We start from the raw sequence: 15,128 nt of genomic DNA, 5'->3' as shown, positions 1-15,128 counted from the left end.
CCACATATTGAGATCCTGGAAATACAACAACTGTTGGAGTATAGAAGCAACCCTAACGCTCCACCAGCTCAGATGACTTGGTCATGTTGTGAGAATGCCACCAAGTCGCCTTCCACGTGAGATAATGTACGGTCCATTACATCTTGGCTCCCGATCTGCAGGAGGCCAAAAACAGAGGCTGAAAGACCAACTAAAGGGCTTTCTTAAGAAGTGTGTGATGAAGCTCACATCCCTGGAGACCAGTGCAGCGAACCACACACTCCAAAGTCCAGAGTTACGAAGACAGAAGTGAACGTCGCCTGACTAAACGACATCAGAGAAAGCAGGACATGCGAGTGTGTGTGTGCGAGTGTGTGTGTGCGAGTGTGTGTGTGTGTGTGTGTGCGAGTGTGTGTGCGAGTGTGTGTGTGCGAGTGTGTGTGTGTGTGTGTGTGCGAGGGTGTGTGCGAGTGTGTGTGCGAGTGTGTGTGTGTGTGTGTGTGTGTGTGTGTGTGTGTGTGTGTGCGAGTGTGTGTACGAGTGTGTGTGTGCCATGCTTGTTCCTGCCCCCTTAAGGCCATCAGGAGAAACTTTTACATGTCCTGTCTGTGAAAGACAGTGTGCGTCCCGCATCAGACTATACATCAGAGAACCCACACATTATAGGAGAAGTCATCATTGGACGACGATGGACTACCCAGAAGAAGAAGGAAAAGAAGAAGAAGAAGAAGAAGAAGAAGAGGTGCTGCAAATGTGGAACTTGTTTGATAAACAGGAACATCGGTGTGAAGCTTCTCTGGGACGTGTGTGTGAAACACATTTAAACACATTCATACACACTCAAACACACAAACATACAATTATACGCACACAAACACACATTCATACACACACATACGCACTCATACACACTCAAACACACATACACACACAAACACACATATACGCACTTAAACACACACATACACACACTCACACTCAAACACACAAACATACATTCATACGCACACAAACATACACACACATACGCACTCAAACACACATACGCACTCAAACACACATACGCACACAAACACACCCAAACACACACATACACACACACACATACGCACTCAAACACACACATACACATTCATACACACACAAACACACACTAACACACACATACGCACTCAAACACACACATACACACAAACTGGATCTGTATCAACACAGTTACGTTGCAAACAGACAGAAAAACTTATTCTTTTACAATAAGTTAATTTTAGTCAGTGTTCCTGTTACAATCAGTTACATTTATAGATTTACTCCACTAACACACACCAGTAACAAAAGAATCCGTGTGTGTCAGAGATATTTATAGATGTAAGTGTGTAAATGAGTGTGAGGAATATCTGGTTGTGTCATTGAGCTTCTATACAGTGTGTGTGTCTATATTTATCATCAGCACAACTGGACTGGGATTGAGAACGAGCTTATGAACCTGATAAAGCCTGGAGACACATATTTACAGGATTACACATTCTACACTCAGTGTGTGTGAGTGTGTGTATTGCGCTCGAGTACTTTGAATCTGTTCCTCGCATTATTGCTAGCATTAATAATGATATTTTTTTAGTAAGCGTTCACAGATTATGATCATATTTCAGTCATGTGTGCCAAAAGAGCCTCCTCAAACAGTTAAAAACGCCAGAACGAGTCAGTAGGCGCGTTTCCATTACAGATTTAAGCAAAACTTTTGCGATTTTTTCTAAATGTCGACAAAAAACTATTGCGAAATGACGGCGTTTCCATTAACAGATGTTATGCGACTAAAACTTTTTTCCTCTCGCGTTAAGTTAAATCATTCCAAAAACCATGGCAACGGCTACCAGATCCCAGCCACTGCACTGGGCATTATTATTAATGGAAGGAGATGTATGAGTGTTTTCCAAGCATTAATGGCGAGGAACGACCCTGATTATACTTGTGAGCGGCACATATGAGGTGTTTCTGGGTGTTTCTCCCTCAGTTCTGCTTCGAGGTCTTAATTGTGGCATTTATTTGAGGTTTAGAATCCATGATTCCTGTAATTCTTTTGTCTTATATGAATTTAATAAAGAACTCTGTCTCGTATTCTGTCCAAACACACCGCGTCATCTACGTCAGGTGACCTGTAAATGCGCAAAAACTGTTTCCATTGCAGTTTTGCGAAATATTTCTTTTTCGAATTGCCTGAAAAACCTCCTCATGCGAGCGTGAAAACTTGTTTGCGATTAATAGGAGTTTTTGCGAAAATTACGTGTTTCCATTGGGCGTATTTTCAATTCGTAATTTCAATTTGCGCAATTTAAAGGGTAATGGAAACACGGCTAGTGAAACGGGAAAAACGCAAGATCTAGAAACGTGTTCTTTAAAAGTTGAACTTATTTACACGCTTACACTGGAGAATGGACAACAATGGAGAAGTAGCGCAGAGGAGAAGTGTGTGTGTGTGTGTGTGTGTGAGAGAGAGAACCGGGAAGTTTTACCTCGAGCACGAACATCATTTACACACAATACAGCAGAATAGTTCAGATCAATAGAGTTTGACTCCAGGAGGAATTCATTTGAACAAAGCAACAAACACAGTATGATGCTTTCCTTTTAATTTTCAAAAATACAAAAACAAAACAAAGAAAAAATAAACATAAACATAAAATTGATTCTGTAAGGGTTTTACTGTACAGTTCATTTTACACTGACAATATTTACAGTAGAAAGTCAGGATGAGACATTTGCTGGTCTTTAGAGAGCATTATTGCAGCAGAATTATGATTATCATTAGTGTTTGTGTCCTGCTTTACCGAAAGAGAAAGAGTGTACATTTTAAAAGTGTAATAATAAACGAACTTTAAAAATGTTTTTTTTTTAATATTTTTATTTCAGCTCTAATTACATTTTCATTAATCAAAAGCTAAAAATGATTAATCTAAAATAAGTCTTTCGAGAGAGCAGCAGAATTTCCATTGTTGTTAGTGTTTTTGTCCTGCTTTTTAGAAAGAGAAAGATTGTACATTTTGAAACTCATGCTTTAATGCTGCCGTTTGAATGGGTTCGGCTGTAAAAGTGTTCAGTTCACTAACTTAAAAAAATTGAGTAAACCCCTTGCCTTACATTTATTAAGTAAATAAACGTAATGCTTAATTGAAAAAATTAAGTTATGGGAACTTGACAATTCCACTTTACTTAACTGTTTCGATTAAGCATGAAGTTTATATCCTTAAGGCAACAGGTTTCCTCAATTCCTCTCAACACTTTATACAGTGTGAAAACAACTGAAGGTCTCAGAGATCTCAGCTCTACGGGGGATTACACTTTCATTGATCGAAAGCTAGAAATAATTCTTCAAGTTGGATTCAGGTTTAAGAGCCCAGAATTTGCTGGACACTTTCGAGAGAGCATTGCACCATAAGTTTTATTGTCATTAGTGTTTCTTTGTCCTGCTTTACAGAAAGAGAAAGATTGTACATTTTGAAACTCAAATTATACTTTATTGCTGGCGTTTGAAAACACTTGAAGGGCCTCTGAAGCTTCAGCTCTACGGGGAACTGATCGAAAGCTAGAAATAATTCATCAAGTTGGATTCAGTTTTTCTCTAAACCAGCCCAGAAACTCTCAGGAATGAGTGTAATAATACACAGCGTTGCTGGCGTCAGACAGAGCGGAGGAGATCAGATCGGGCCCTTGAGGAACATGAGGAACCCCGTAAACCAGACACTCATCCGTCATCAGACCCGGATCAGGATCGGGATCGGGATCAGGCATGTTGTGTTTGAGTGAGGATTCCTCGTACTGACGCTTGGAGAACACATCTACAGTCGAAGGGAACGCGTGATGAGAAGAAGAGTTATAAACACAAAGACTCTCGTTATAAAGCTGCTGTGTGTCAGTCATCAGACTGAGCTGTGGATCGGTGTGTGTGTAGACGGTGTGTGTGTCGCCGTGCTCCTGAAAGTGTGTGTATCTGCATGAAGACTGGTGTCCGGCGAATCCCATCGGAGTCGAGCCAAAGGTCTCGAACGCTTGGCTCTCGAAGTACGCAGGAAAACCCGGATCGGCCGGACCGGACCGCAGGAACGCCGAGTCCAGGCGCTTCACTCGTTTCACCGGTTTGCGCCGCCGGGGACGATATTTGTAGTTGGGATGATCCTGCATGTGTTTCGCTCGCAGGCGCTCGGCCTCCTCCACGAACGGGCGCTTCTCCAACATCGGCAACGACTTCCACGACTTTCCTGGAAATAACAGGAGAGTCCGGATAATAAGAGGAGAGTCCGGATAATAACAGGAGAGTCCGGATAATAATGCATTTCAGAGGCTTTTAAATGAGTGGATAACACTTTACAGTAAGGTTCATTAGTAAACATTAATGTATTAACTAACATGAACTAACAATGAGCAATACATTTGTTACAGTATTAATTAATATTTGTTAATGTTAGTTATTAAAAATAGTTTACAGCTGTTCATTGTTTGTTCGTGTTCGTAACTAATGTTAAGAAATACAACCTTTGGTTTTAATGTATTAGTAAACGCTGAAATTAACGAAGATTAATAAATGCTGTAGAAATGTTGTTCATTCTTAGTTCATGTTAACTAATGAACCTTATTGTAAAGTGTTATCAATAGTGCTTGAGTCTCTATCATCAGTGATCAGCTGACTTAACTTAAAAAAAGTGAGGAAACCCATTGCCTTGAAATTAAGTAAATAAACTTCATGCGTAATTGAAAAAAATAAGTTATGTGGAATTGTAAACTTTTCTCATAACTCAATTATGTAAGTTGACAAGTCCACATAACTCAATTTTTTCAATTGCGCATGAAGTTTATTTAGTTTAAGTTGAAGTTCACTTTTTTTAAGTTAACTCAACTCATCTCAGTTTACAGTGCACACATCTCCAATGTAAAATAAAATAAATAAAACGTAAAAAAAAGTAGTTGCCGTAAAGTTTTACGTACAATCAACTTAAAAAAAAAATGACTTGAATCTTTAAAAAGTTGAAAACTGTTTAACTAATTTTGGTGAGTTAAAGCAACGTAGAAACATGACATTTTATCAAATTATTGATCGTATCATTTTTTACTGTGAAAATTAAGCAAAATATCCATGAACAAAGAGCAGGATAAAAAAACAATTCCAGAATGTGTCTTTTATTACACTTACTGATAAATCATTTGATTCTACATGCAAATCACATTATTATAAAACAACAGTAACTAAATATAATATCTGATCTGTCAGCACTGCTTATTCACTAACTTCGAAGCTGTATCGATTCACAGCTTTAAAAGGTATGAAAATGTTTCTGGTAAAAATGTAGCCTAAGTAATACCACACAATATTCTACTATAACAAAGTGTAGAAACTGTTGTATGAAATATTTTAAACATTTTTCACTCATGAAACGAGCTGTAGGCTGCCTCTCACTTTACACATTCATGTCGAATGATGTTAATATATGACATTAGATTCTACTTTTATTTCACCTTGGGTCAATGATAAACTGAGTATGGTAAAGTCTGCGTTGTTTTATTTTGATGCATATTTCCCACATTACTATATTTAAAGCTGTATTTATGTGCAATTTGACTTTGAACAATCCAGCCTGGAAGTAATAATGAAGACAAAGCTTGAATATGTGATTTGAATAATTGTGTTTTTGAACAACAGCTGCTGATTTAACGAACTTCTCTCTGTTTAGTAAAACCAATAACAGACATGTCTCTACTCACCGAGTATTTTGCTGAGCTCTGCGTTGTGCAGGTCCGGGTTTTTCAGCGCGAGCCTCTTCCTCTCATCTTTCGCCCAAACCATGAACGCGTTCATCGGCCTGCGGACGCGCGCCTCGCTCTTTCCGCGCGCGGGAGTCTCGCGCTTCGCTTTGGCGTCCGAGAGCGCGTGTAGCGCGTCCACCTCCGGCCACGCGCACTGCAGCGCGCCGGGCATCATGACTGAGCTCGTGCCTCGGCTCAGGCTCGGGTCAGGCTCGGCTCGTCACTGGCGTAACCCGCATCGGGACTGCTCATCTCCTACACGCGGCGCGCGCGTTTCTCTGGTGATCTCTGGTGATAAACTAGACTGTGTGCGGCCTGGAAACTTCCTTCACTGGATGTCCTCTGCTAGGTTCCCTTTGCTGAGCGCATACAGTATATTCAGCAGTAAGGTCAGAAGTGCACACAGATTTAAACTCCACCAATAGTGACCCGTGTGGGCGGACCGAACCGAGCCGGGGAAGGTGTGAGAGATCCGCGTTCACAAACACTGCGCGTTCACAGCGATTCTTCCCCCGGGACATTTCACTTTTATATTTAACGAATACAAAGCATGTGAATAATCACATCAGCTGACATAGCATATGTTTTAGGCAGAGTTAAAAGTCCTTATGGTTCCCGTTTGCGCGTTTGTTTATGACTAAAATGCGTTGCATAGCTCGTGATTTAACTTTTACTCAAGCATTATACACACTTTTATTTTCTTTCTAGGAGGCATATGCTTAAAACGAATGTGTTAGTATGTGTTAAGACCCTTTTTATTTGTCATGATGATAAAAAAGTTCGAGCGTAAAAGCATGTGAATAGTAAATCAGCCCGATCTCATGAAACTATTCTCCATGCACAACACACATGTCAGGTGAAGTGCGAATCTATAGCATGAATTTTATTTCTCGTGCCATTTATACGCCAAAAATAGTTTTTGCGTGCAAATGAGACGCATTGTAAACCCCTTGGGTAGGATTAGGGGTGGGTGTGTGTCATGTGCACGCAAAAACTATTTTTGGCCTATAAATGGCACGAGAAATAAAATTCGTGCTATAGATTCGCACTTTCATGAGATCGTGTTGGAATAATCACATCACCTGACAAAGCATATGTTTTGTGCATGTTGAAAAGCTCTTTGTGCTTCTGTTTGCGAGTGTTTATTTATGACTAAAATGCGTTAGTCATAAATAAACACTTTAACTTTTAACTTTTACTCAAGCTCTAGAAACACTTTTATTTTCTCTAAACTTTTAAAAGATAGGCTTACATCACAGCTATTCTACATAGGCCTATTATTTAAAGAAGCTAAATTAAGAGTTTGGCCGCAAGCACACACAAGAAATGATATTCATCACTAAGTGGACGTGAAATTGTAAAGCGATTTGACTTTTAATTCGCGAACGTTTAATTGTTGGTTGTCGCGTGTTAAGAGTTAAATGTTTGCATTACGGATGCGATAAATGTTTGGTTTAGGATTAATATCCTGCCAGAAGATTTAACCTGAATTTGCAGACAGTAGTAGGAGGATTGTCACACACTGATAATGAAGAGAAAGGTGTTGCATTGTATTCAGTGAAGGAACTCTCATGCCTCTGAATGAAGTGGTAGTCGCTGAATAGTTGTCATGTAATGCGATGTTCTTCTTCAAACTTGAACTGGCTTTACTTACAGTACAAAACGAGACTGTACAGTGTTTTGTTTAAACATATCTAATGCAAGGTATAAAATATTAATATCAATTATTTTAACATTAAAAACAAACTATTTATTGAATATTGGGGTCTGATAATATTGCTGTTGCCTCGGTAAAGGGTAATACAAGGCTTGTTGAGGCTTATTGCTTAAATGAATGCTGTAAAATGTGCATGCAAATGGTACATGTTCACGTTTTGAGAACTAGCATGTCCCTGTCGGCTCGTGTGCCGTGTTACTGGAGCAACTGGGAACTTTACCAAAACCACATCCTATTTTCTGGTCAGCTTGATTTGAATGTTTTTACTCTCTAACTCTTTGTGTTATAATGGCTTAGAAGAGCATCATAGACATAAGCCGCTCCGCGTGTTACGCCCTCCATACTAGCACTGTAATACATCAACTATTTTACTTGTGAAGAACCAGTGGGCCATATATGTGTGTGTGTGTGTGTGTGTGTGTGTGTTGAGTGCGAACACATATACAGCTTCCGTCTGACTCATGTAAAGTCCCCCGGCACTCAGGAGCCAGTGCTATTGTGTAATTCCCCACAAAGGCCTGCCTGGCGACAGTGTGTGCGTTTATTCATAAATGTGAGTCTGTGTGTAGAGCTGTCTGTGCATGGGGGACAGGGTGTGTGTGTGTGTGTGTGTGTGTGTGTGTGTGTGTGTGTGTGTGTGTGTGTGTGTGTGTGTGTGTGTGTGTGTGTGTGTGTGTCTGAAGGCTCCAACGCCAAGGACAGGAAGCAGTTTGTGAGGGACAGGAAATGCAGGCTGAAGCACTATAGTCAAGATAAGGGTGAGAGACCTCTCCCATACACACACACACACACACACACACACATATAAATGTGGACATTTTATAAACTTCTACTGTTTTTATATACAGCTAGTTGTACATACTAAAACATAACCCAGACAACGTTTGACAGAGAATTTATTTTCTCGAATAAGGACATCCCTAAAGGGAGGCTACAAATTTGTCCCCCAAATATGTTAAAGTAGGTACACACACCCCTCACTCCATCCCAGTCTCCCCTCCGCCTGGTGCCCTACAAACATGTTAACACTATAACGGGACCCGGTGTTATGAAGGCCAGTAATAGAGAGAGAACCCAAATCAGGCTCGACGTCGATATGATGATCTCAAGTTTATTTATATAGCACATTTCATACACTATGGTAATTCAAAGTGCTTTGAAATTAATCAAAATAATCACAAAATAAAAGCGAGGAAAATTAAAACGGTTATAAAAGAAATTAAAAGAGACATGAAGATTATACAATTATAAAAGGAATTAAAAGAGTAAAAATATGATACACAGAAAACTTCTCATCTGGCGAAACACCAGTGTATCATATTTTTCACAGCTCCCAGTTTTACTGTGAGATTTTCCCATGTTGATTGTACTTTGTCTGTGGTGTGCTTTGGGCTCGCTTAAGTAATCTATTCTACGTTTTCAATAGATCCGATTTTTCCCTAAAATCGGACAGGAAGAGTTCAAGAAAAGTGATCCTGCGATGATCTGAACCCCATCCAGAACTCGATTTCAACCGCAAGCCCCCCAAGTCGTGTGTCCTGGCGCCGGGTCTGACCCGAACGCAGGAGAGGCGGGTGGGCTTGTTTTGAGGGTCAGAGCCAGTAGTGCACACCAAACCAATAGCATGGGCAGATCAGATAGCACAAGAGGCGGTTGACAGATGGAGAAACCAGGGAAACAGGTCAGGGGTAGATAACTCGTGTCCACCACAGCGTGTTTAGCTGAAAACGCCTAGCTGTGGGCGCTTGAGAGCGTTTTGGTAGTGCAGCGTTCCCCCGCCCCCCCAGTTGAGACGCTTTGCTATGATACGGAATATCCACGGAAGTGTTACTAGTATCTCATTTTACTGATAGTTTGTTTCTGTGTTGTTTCTATATAAAAATGTCGATACAATGTAAAGTATTTGCTCTGGCTCTTGTTTTAAATTATTTTGTTCCGTTATTATACTTGTTGTTGTCATCTGGTGACGTTGTACAAGCAGAATGTGGCGGTTGGTCGGTGTGGTATTAGCCCTGCCCCTCCTCCACTGTGATTGGACGGATGGGTAAAAAGTGACAGTGATGAGCGCTGCGTTTTACCCAAAGTTGAACATTAAAAAACACTCAGCGCCTCATTACACTCATGCCGTTTTAAAAACGCAGTGCTCCCATTGAAAACAATTGGAAAAATACGCCAGCCGCGTGAAATAACGCTTTGGTGGACACAGGGCCTCAGGGTCCAAGGCGGGTCAGAGACCATAATCAGGCTGACAAGACCAGTCAGGGAAAACAGTCAACAAATCCTGAAGCCAATAACAGACAAGCCGGCAGAGCAACAGACTGAATGCTGAGAGAACAAGGGCAAACAACGCCAGGGAACAGCACACACAAGAGGAACTAATAAATGAGGAGGGCAGGGCGAAGACACGGGGAAACCGGTCCAGAATACCCCAGGATGGGACACAGCAACTCTCCTCAGACATGTTCCTCAGCTTGAAGAGACTCCCTGACCACATTCAGCGGAAGGCCATGGATCTGGAAGATGTGGTCTACGCAACCAGCGCTGTCTCCTTAGCAAAGGGGAGCTTAGGGAGGGGAATAAAGTGGACCACCTTAGAAGAGCGATCCATCACTGAAAGGATGAAGGAATTGCCACAGGACAGGGGAATGCCTTTGACAAATTCCAAGGCAAAGTGGGAGCAAGGATGGAGGGGGATGATGAGGGAGGCATGTTGGACGATTTATTCTGGGTACAGACTGAGCAGGCTGTAACAAACTGAATGGAAGGCCCTAAAATTGCTGGCATATGACATTTGCTGGCATTTCAGTGTCCTCTTCAATCCTGGATGGCAAGCCTTGACGAGTGGCTCCACAGGAGGGCAGGATCCATTTCGGCACAAATAATAGGTTCCATCATCTCCTGGGCACCTCAGCTGACAGAAGCGCCTCCCTGACCCAGTGTCCTGACAGCTGACGCCATCCATTCAGGCTAGATGATAGGTTCAGGAGTACGACTGTCATCTGAGCCAGTGAACTGGTGGGACAGGGCATCTGACTTAAGATTTTTGGAGCTTGGACGTTAAGATAAGGGAGTAATAGGCACAAGATTGCACTTAACCATCTCCCAGGGTTCGCTGGAAAAGGATCACCCCAATACCAACCTCTGAGGCATCAACCTCCACAACAAGCTGCCACTCAGGATCTGTAAATAATAAAATTGGTGCAGAATAGAAACAAGCCTTCAGCCTCTAAAAAGCAACCTTATTCTGAGAGGACTTGGAAAGGGAGTCCTTGTGGAGGTGGAAGCCAGCAAGATTACAGTGATCTGGATATAATTATGCAACAAATGGTGATAAAAATTAGTTCAAATCCAAGAACCACTGCAGCGCTTTGTGAGAATCAGGAGTCAACAGGTCGAGACGGTCCAAGCCTTGATTGGGTCTACACGGATCTGCCTCCTCCTACTGTGAAGCCTTGATTGGGTCTACATGGATCCGCCTGCTCCTACTGTGAAACCTTGATTGGGTCTACACGGATCCGCCTCCTCCTCCTGTGTAGCCTTGATTGGGTCTACACAGATCCGCCTCCTCCTACTGTGGAGCCTTGATCGGGTCTACACGGATCCACCTCCTCCTACCGTGGAGCCTTGATCGGGTCTACACGGATCCGCCTCCTCCTACCGTGGAGCCTTGATCGGGTCTACACGGATCCACCTCATCCTACCATGGAGCCTTGATAGGGTCTACACGGATCCGCCTCCTCCTCCTACTGTGAAACCTTGATCGGGTCTACACGGATCCGCCTCCTCCTACTGTGAAGCCTTGATTGGGTCTACACGGATCCGCCTCCTCCTACAGTGAAGCCTTGATCGGGTCTACACGGATCCGCCTCCTCCTACCGTGGAGCCTTGATTGGGTCTACACGGATCTGCCTCATCCTTCCGTGGAGCCTTGATTGGGTCTACACGGATCCACCTCCTCCTACAGTGAAGCCTTGATCAGGTCTACACGGATCCGCCTCCTCCTACCGTGGAGCCTTGATTGGGTCTACACGGATCTGCCTCATCCTTCCGTGGAGCCTTGATTGGGTCTACACGGATCCACCTCCTCCTACAGTGAAGCCTTGATCAGGTCTACACGGATCCGCCTCCTCCTACTGTGGAGCCTTGATCGGGTCTACACGGATCCGCCTCCTCCTACAGTGTAGCCTTGATTGGGTCTACACGGATCCGCCTTCTCCTACTATGGAGCCTTGATCGGGTCTACATGGATCCGCCTTCTCCTACTGTGGAGCCTTGATCGGGTCTACACGTATCCGCCTCCTCCTACAGTGAAGCCTTGATCGGGTCTACACGGATCCGCCTTCTCCTACAGTGAAGCCTTGATCGGGTCTACACGGATCCACCTTCTCCTACAGTGAAGCCTTGATTGGGTCTACACGGATCCGCCTCCTCCTACAGTGAAGCCTTGATTGGGTCTACACGGATCCGCCTCCTCCTACAGTGAAGCCTTGATTGGGTCTACACGGATCCGCCTTCTCCTACAGTGAAGCCTTGATCGGGTCTACACGGATCCGCCTCCTCCTACAGTGAAGCCTTGATTGGGTCTACACGGATCCGCCTTCTCCTACAGTGAAGCCTTGATCGGGTCTACACGGATCCGCCTCCTCCTACAGTGAAGCCTTGATTGGGTCTACACGGATCCGCCTTCTCCTACAGTGAAGCCTTGATTGGGTCTACACGGATCCGCCTTCTCCTACTGTGGAGCCTTGATCGGGTCTACACAGATCCGCCTCCTCCTACTATGGAGCAGAAAGCACAGAGCCAGGAGCAGTTAGCACTCAAACAATAGCTAAAGGGGCTTTCGCACCAGAGGAACATTTTTCATAGTTTCTAGAACTATTGTTGGAAGTACCCGGTTTTTGGCGTGTTCGCACCGCAGTAACTAACAATTTTAGTTCTAGGAACACCTTTTGGAGGAACTAATTTACTCCTCCTACTTCAGAGTCAGTCTAAACCAGCACTATAGGAACTATCCATGACGTTAGTGTTCGCTGATTGGCCAAACACACGCGAAACACCAGCACCCGCCATTTTAAAAAAAGCTGTGTAAACACACATATTAAGATAAGATAAGATAAGATAAGATAAGATAAGATAAGATAAGATAAGATAAGAAAAACCTTTATTTGTCCCAGAATGGGGAAATTACGGTTTGCAACAATAAGACAGGACAGAAATAGATAAATGTACAATTAGAAAATCAGTGCACATAAGTCAGGTATAGCACACTATATGGAACATGATGTAAATATAAATATAAAAATAAATATAAAAATAATAAAATAAAATAAAATAAAATAGTCCAAAGTCAACAGTATTATATATATATTATAGCCTATATATTACTCTATTTACATGGAAAACAGTGATAGATGGACCTCTTAACCTTTACGCTGAGGAGATAATCCATTGCAACTTTGAGGAGACCAAGCCAAACATGATTATGTATTTCTGTTCAGCGACACTGGACATCAATCACATGGCATACGCTAATACTTTTTCATATACTTTCTTTCTATGTATAACAGTTCTATCTAATAACGTATTAGACAGGACTGTTAGACAGATTGTAAATTAATGAACAGGAGAATGCGAACACTGAGCTCAGGCTCTGGCGTTCTCATCGCCGTCAAAATAATAGTCACAACAACAAGCGCAGCTTATTGGTGGGTAATGTACCCATTTATATACCCGAATTGGCAGACCAGAGAGCAGCAAGCTCAAAGTCCTCACAGAGGAGGTGGTCAACAGACTGGGAAACCAGGGAACCAGTAAAAGTCTGGATGGTGAAGCTGGTGCTCAGGCAGACACAGACAAACCAAAGATTGTGCAAGGAACCAAGCAGGCCAAAGGAAACAGGTCAGGAGTAGTTAACTCGGTGTCCAAGGCTGCGTTTCCACTGGCACAAAAAATCCGATCTTTTTCTCACATCTGACACAGATCGGAATTTGTTGCACACGTGTAAACACGAAAATCCGCAGGAGATCCGATTTTTTCGCATCCGATCTGAGCCACTTCCAAATGTTCCATCCGTCCCACATCTAAACATGCATATCCGATTCCCCTATGAATTCCAAGCCACCACAAGGTGAGCACGACTCCTGTGTGCGCTCGCTCACGGGTTTTTATTGAGGTGGGAACTTTATATTTATCTTTGTAAAGAAAAGAAATTGCGTGAACACAGAAACATTCAGGAGCTGGTTTTCAATCTCTGCCCGTGACTTTTATAAATAAAACAGCTTCGCTACTGAAAGCTACATTATATTTCTCAGCAATGAGGTGATAATTTCACTGTAATTAAACCAACAAGCTTCACTATTGGGTTACTCAATATCCCAACAAACCCAATCCGCGCGCTCTCTCTCTCTTTGGTTAATTCCTTCGAATTCATTAAAAAAAGAAAAAAAAATATTACAGGGCTACTTTATTTCACTTCAGAATTCTGAGCTGTAGATAAATGAAAATTATTTCCGGACTATATGTTCTGTCAGATTTTGTGCTGCAAAACATTCATGAGTCATGACAGCTGTTATCTTGTCCATGCTGGAAAATAATCATGACCACCCGACATGAATTATATGAATAATTTTAATAGCACGGCCATTCAAAACCAGTGTCTTACATGTGGATAGTAAAACGATCATTGAAAATCATATTGGGCGGGAATTAATGTAAACAGATATCGATTCCAGTCCTCTCTAAAGTGAATGTAAACAGTCGGGCCAAAAAAATCGGATCCGGTCAAAAGATCGGATCTGTGCAATAAGACTAGCAGTGTAAATAGCCGTGTTTCCACTGTCGGGCCTAAAGCGGGCATGCTAGTGCGTGCCGGGACCACTGTCACTCCCGGGGCTTGATCGGCCCGATGAATACCTTGGCCCAAAGCGGGCCAGCTTGGGCTTGAGGAGTGGTTACGAACAGAGGGGGGGGGTTACCTGAGACTGGAGACGCTAGCACCGAGTGATTCTATAGCTATACCTGCTAACATCCGCATTAAAGACTTTTAAAATCATTTTAGCTCAAAACTCACTTTCATGTTTGATTGCCTTCTGTTTGTGATCTGATGTGGATTCTGATCACCGTATAAGGCAAAACATATTTATACGCAATGTATAAATTTTTTAGGGCTCGGTGTTCCAGACCCGAGGCTATTAGTCCCGCTCGCCCGTTTAAAGCCCGGCTCGCACTGGCCTGACAGTGGAAACACGGCAGGTTTTGGGCTCCATGTTCCAGACCCGAGGCTATTAGCCCCGCCCGGCTGTTTAAAGCCCGGCTCGCACTGGCCCGACAGGGGAAACGCAGCAGGTTTTGGGCCCGATGTTCCAGACCCGAGGCTATTAGTTCCGCCCGCCCGTTTAAAGCCCGGCTTGCACTGGCCCAACAGGGGAAACACGGCTAATGCAGCCAAAGGCAGGCCGGAGACAGTAATCCGGCAGAGAGGGAGGTCAAGACAGGCAGAAAGCCCTGAAGCCAACAAGTTAAAACAGTAGACAATCTGACAAAGCAACAGGCTGGCTAACAGCAATCTGGCACACACAGAAACGAAACAAACAAAGGTATGTAGAAGCACATGGCGAAGCAATGTGTAGAAGCAAAATGT

At 43.0% G+C, this 15,128-nt stretch overlaps 1 protein-coding gene across 1 annotated transcript; it reads right to left on the bottom strand.

The window, feature by feature from the left end:
- Window positions 1-2,569: 2,569 nt before the first annotated feature.
- On the bottom strand, window positions 2,570-6,172 carry sox17 (SRY-box transcription factor 17). The gene is made up of 2 exons (XM_084405902.1): window positions 5,731-6,172; window positions 2,570-4,232 (listed from the first exon to the last, which is right to left on the bottom strand). Exons 1-2 carry the CDS (start codon window positions 5,945-5,947, stop codon window positions 3,616-3,618), a joined length of 834 nt encoding a protein of 277 aa, XP_084262028.1. The 5' UTR covers window positions 5,948-6,172; the 3' UTR covers window positions 2,570-3,615.
- Between the last annotated feature and the right edge of the window lie 8,956 nt (window positions 6,173-15,128).

Source organism: Rutilus rutilus, assembly GCF_951802725.1.
Source record: "Rutilus rutilus genome assembly, chromosome: 3".
Lineage (NCBI taxonomy): Eukaryota > Metazoa > Chordata > Actinopteri > Cypriniformes > Leuciscidae > Rutilus > Rutilus rutilus.
The sequence above is the reverse complement of the archived record's forward strand: the minus strand, read 5'-3'. Positions and strand labels throughout refer to the sequence as shown.

What these genes read in the sequence shown, in the direction of transcription:
- sox17 (XM_084405902.1), bottom strand. Translation starts at nt 5,947, where the DNA reads ATGATGCCCGGCGCGCTGCAGTGCGCGTGGCCGGAGGTGGACGCGCTA. An exon ending in AGAGCTCAGCAAAATACTCG is followed by an intron (nt 4,233 to 5,730) that starts GTGAGTAGAGAC and finishes TGTTATTTCCAG; the next exon opens with GAAAGTCGTGGAAGTCGTTG.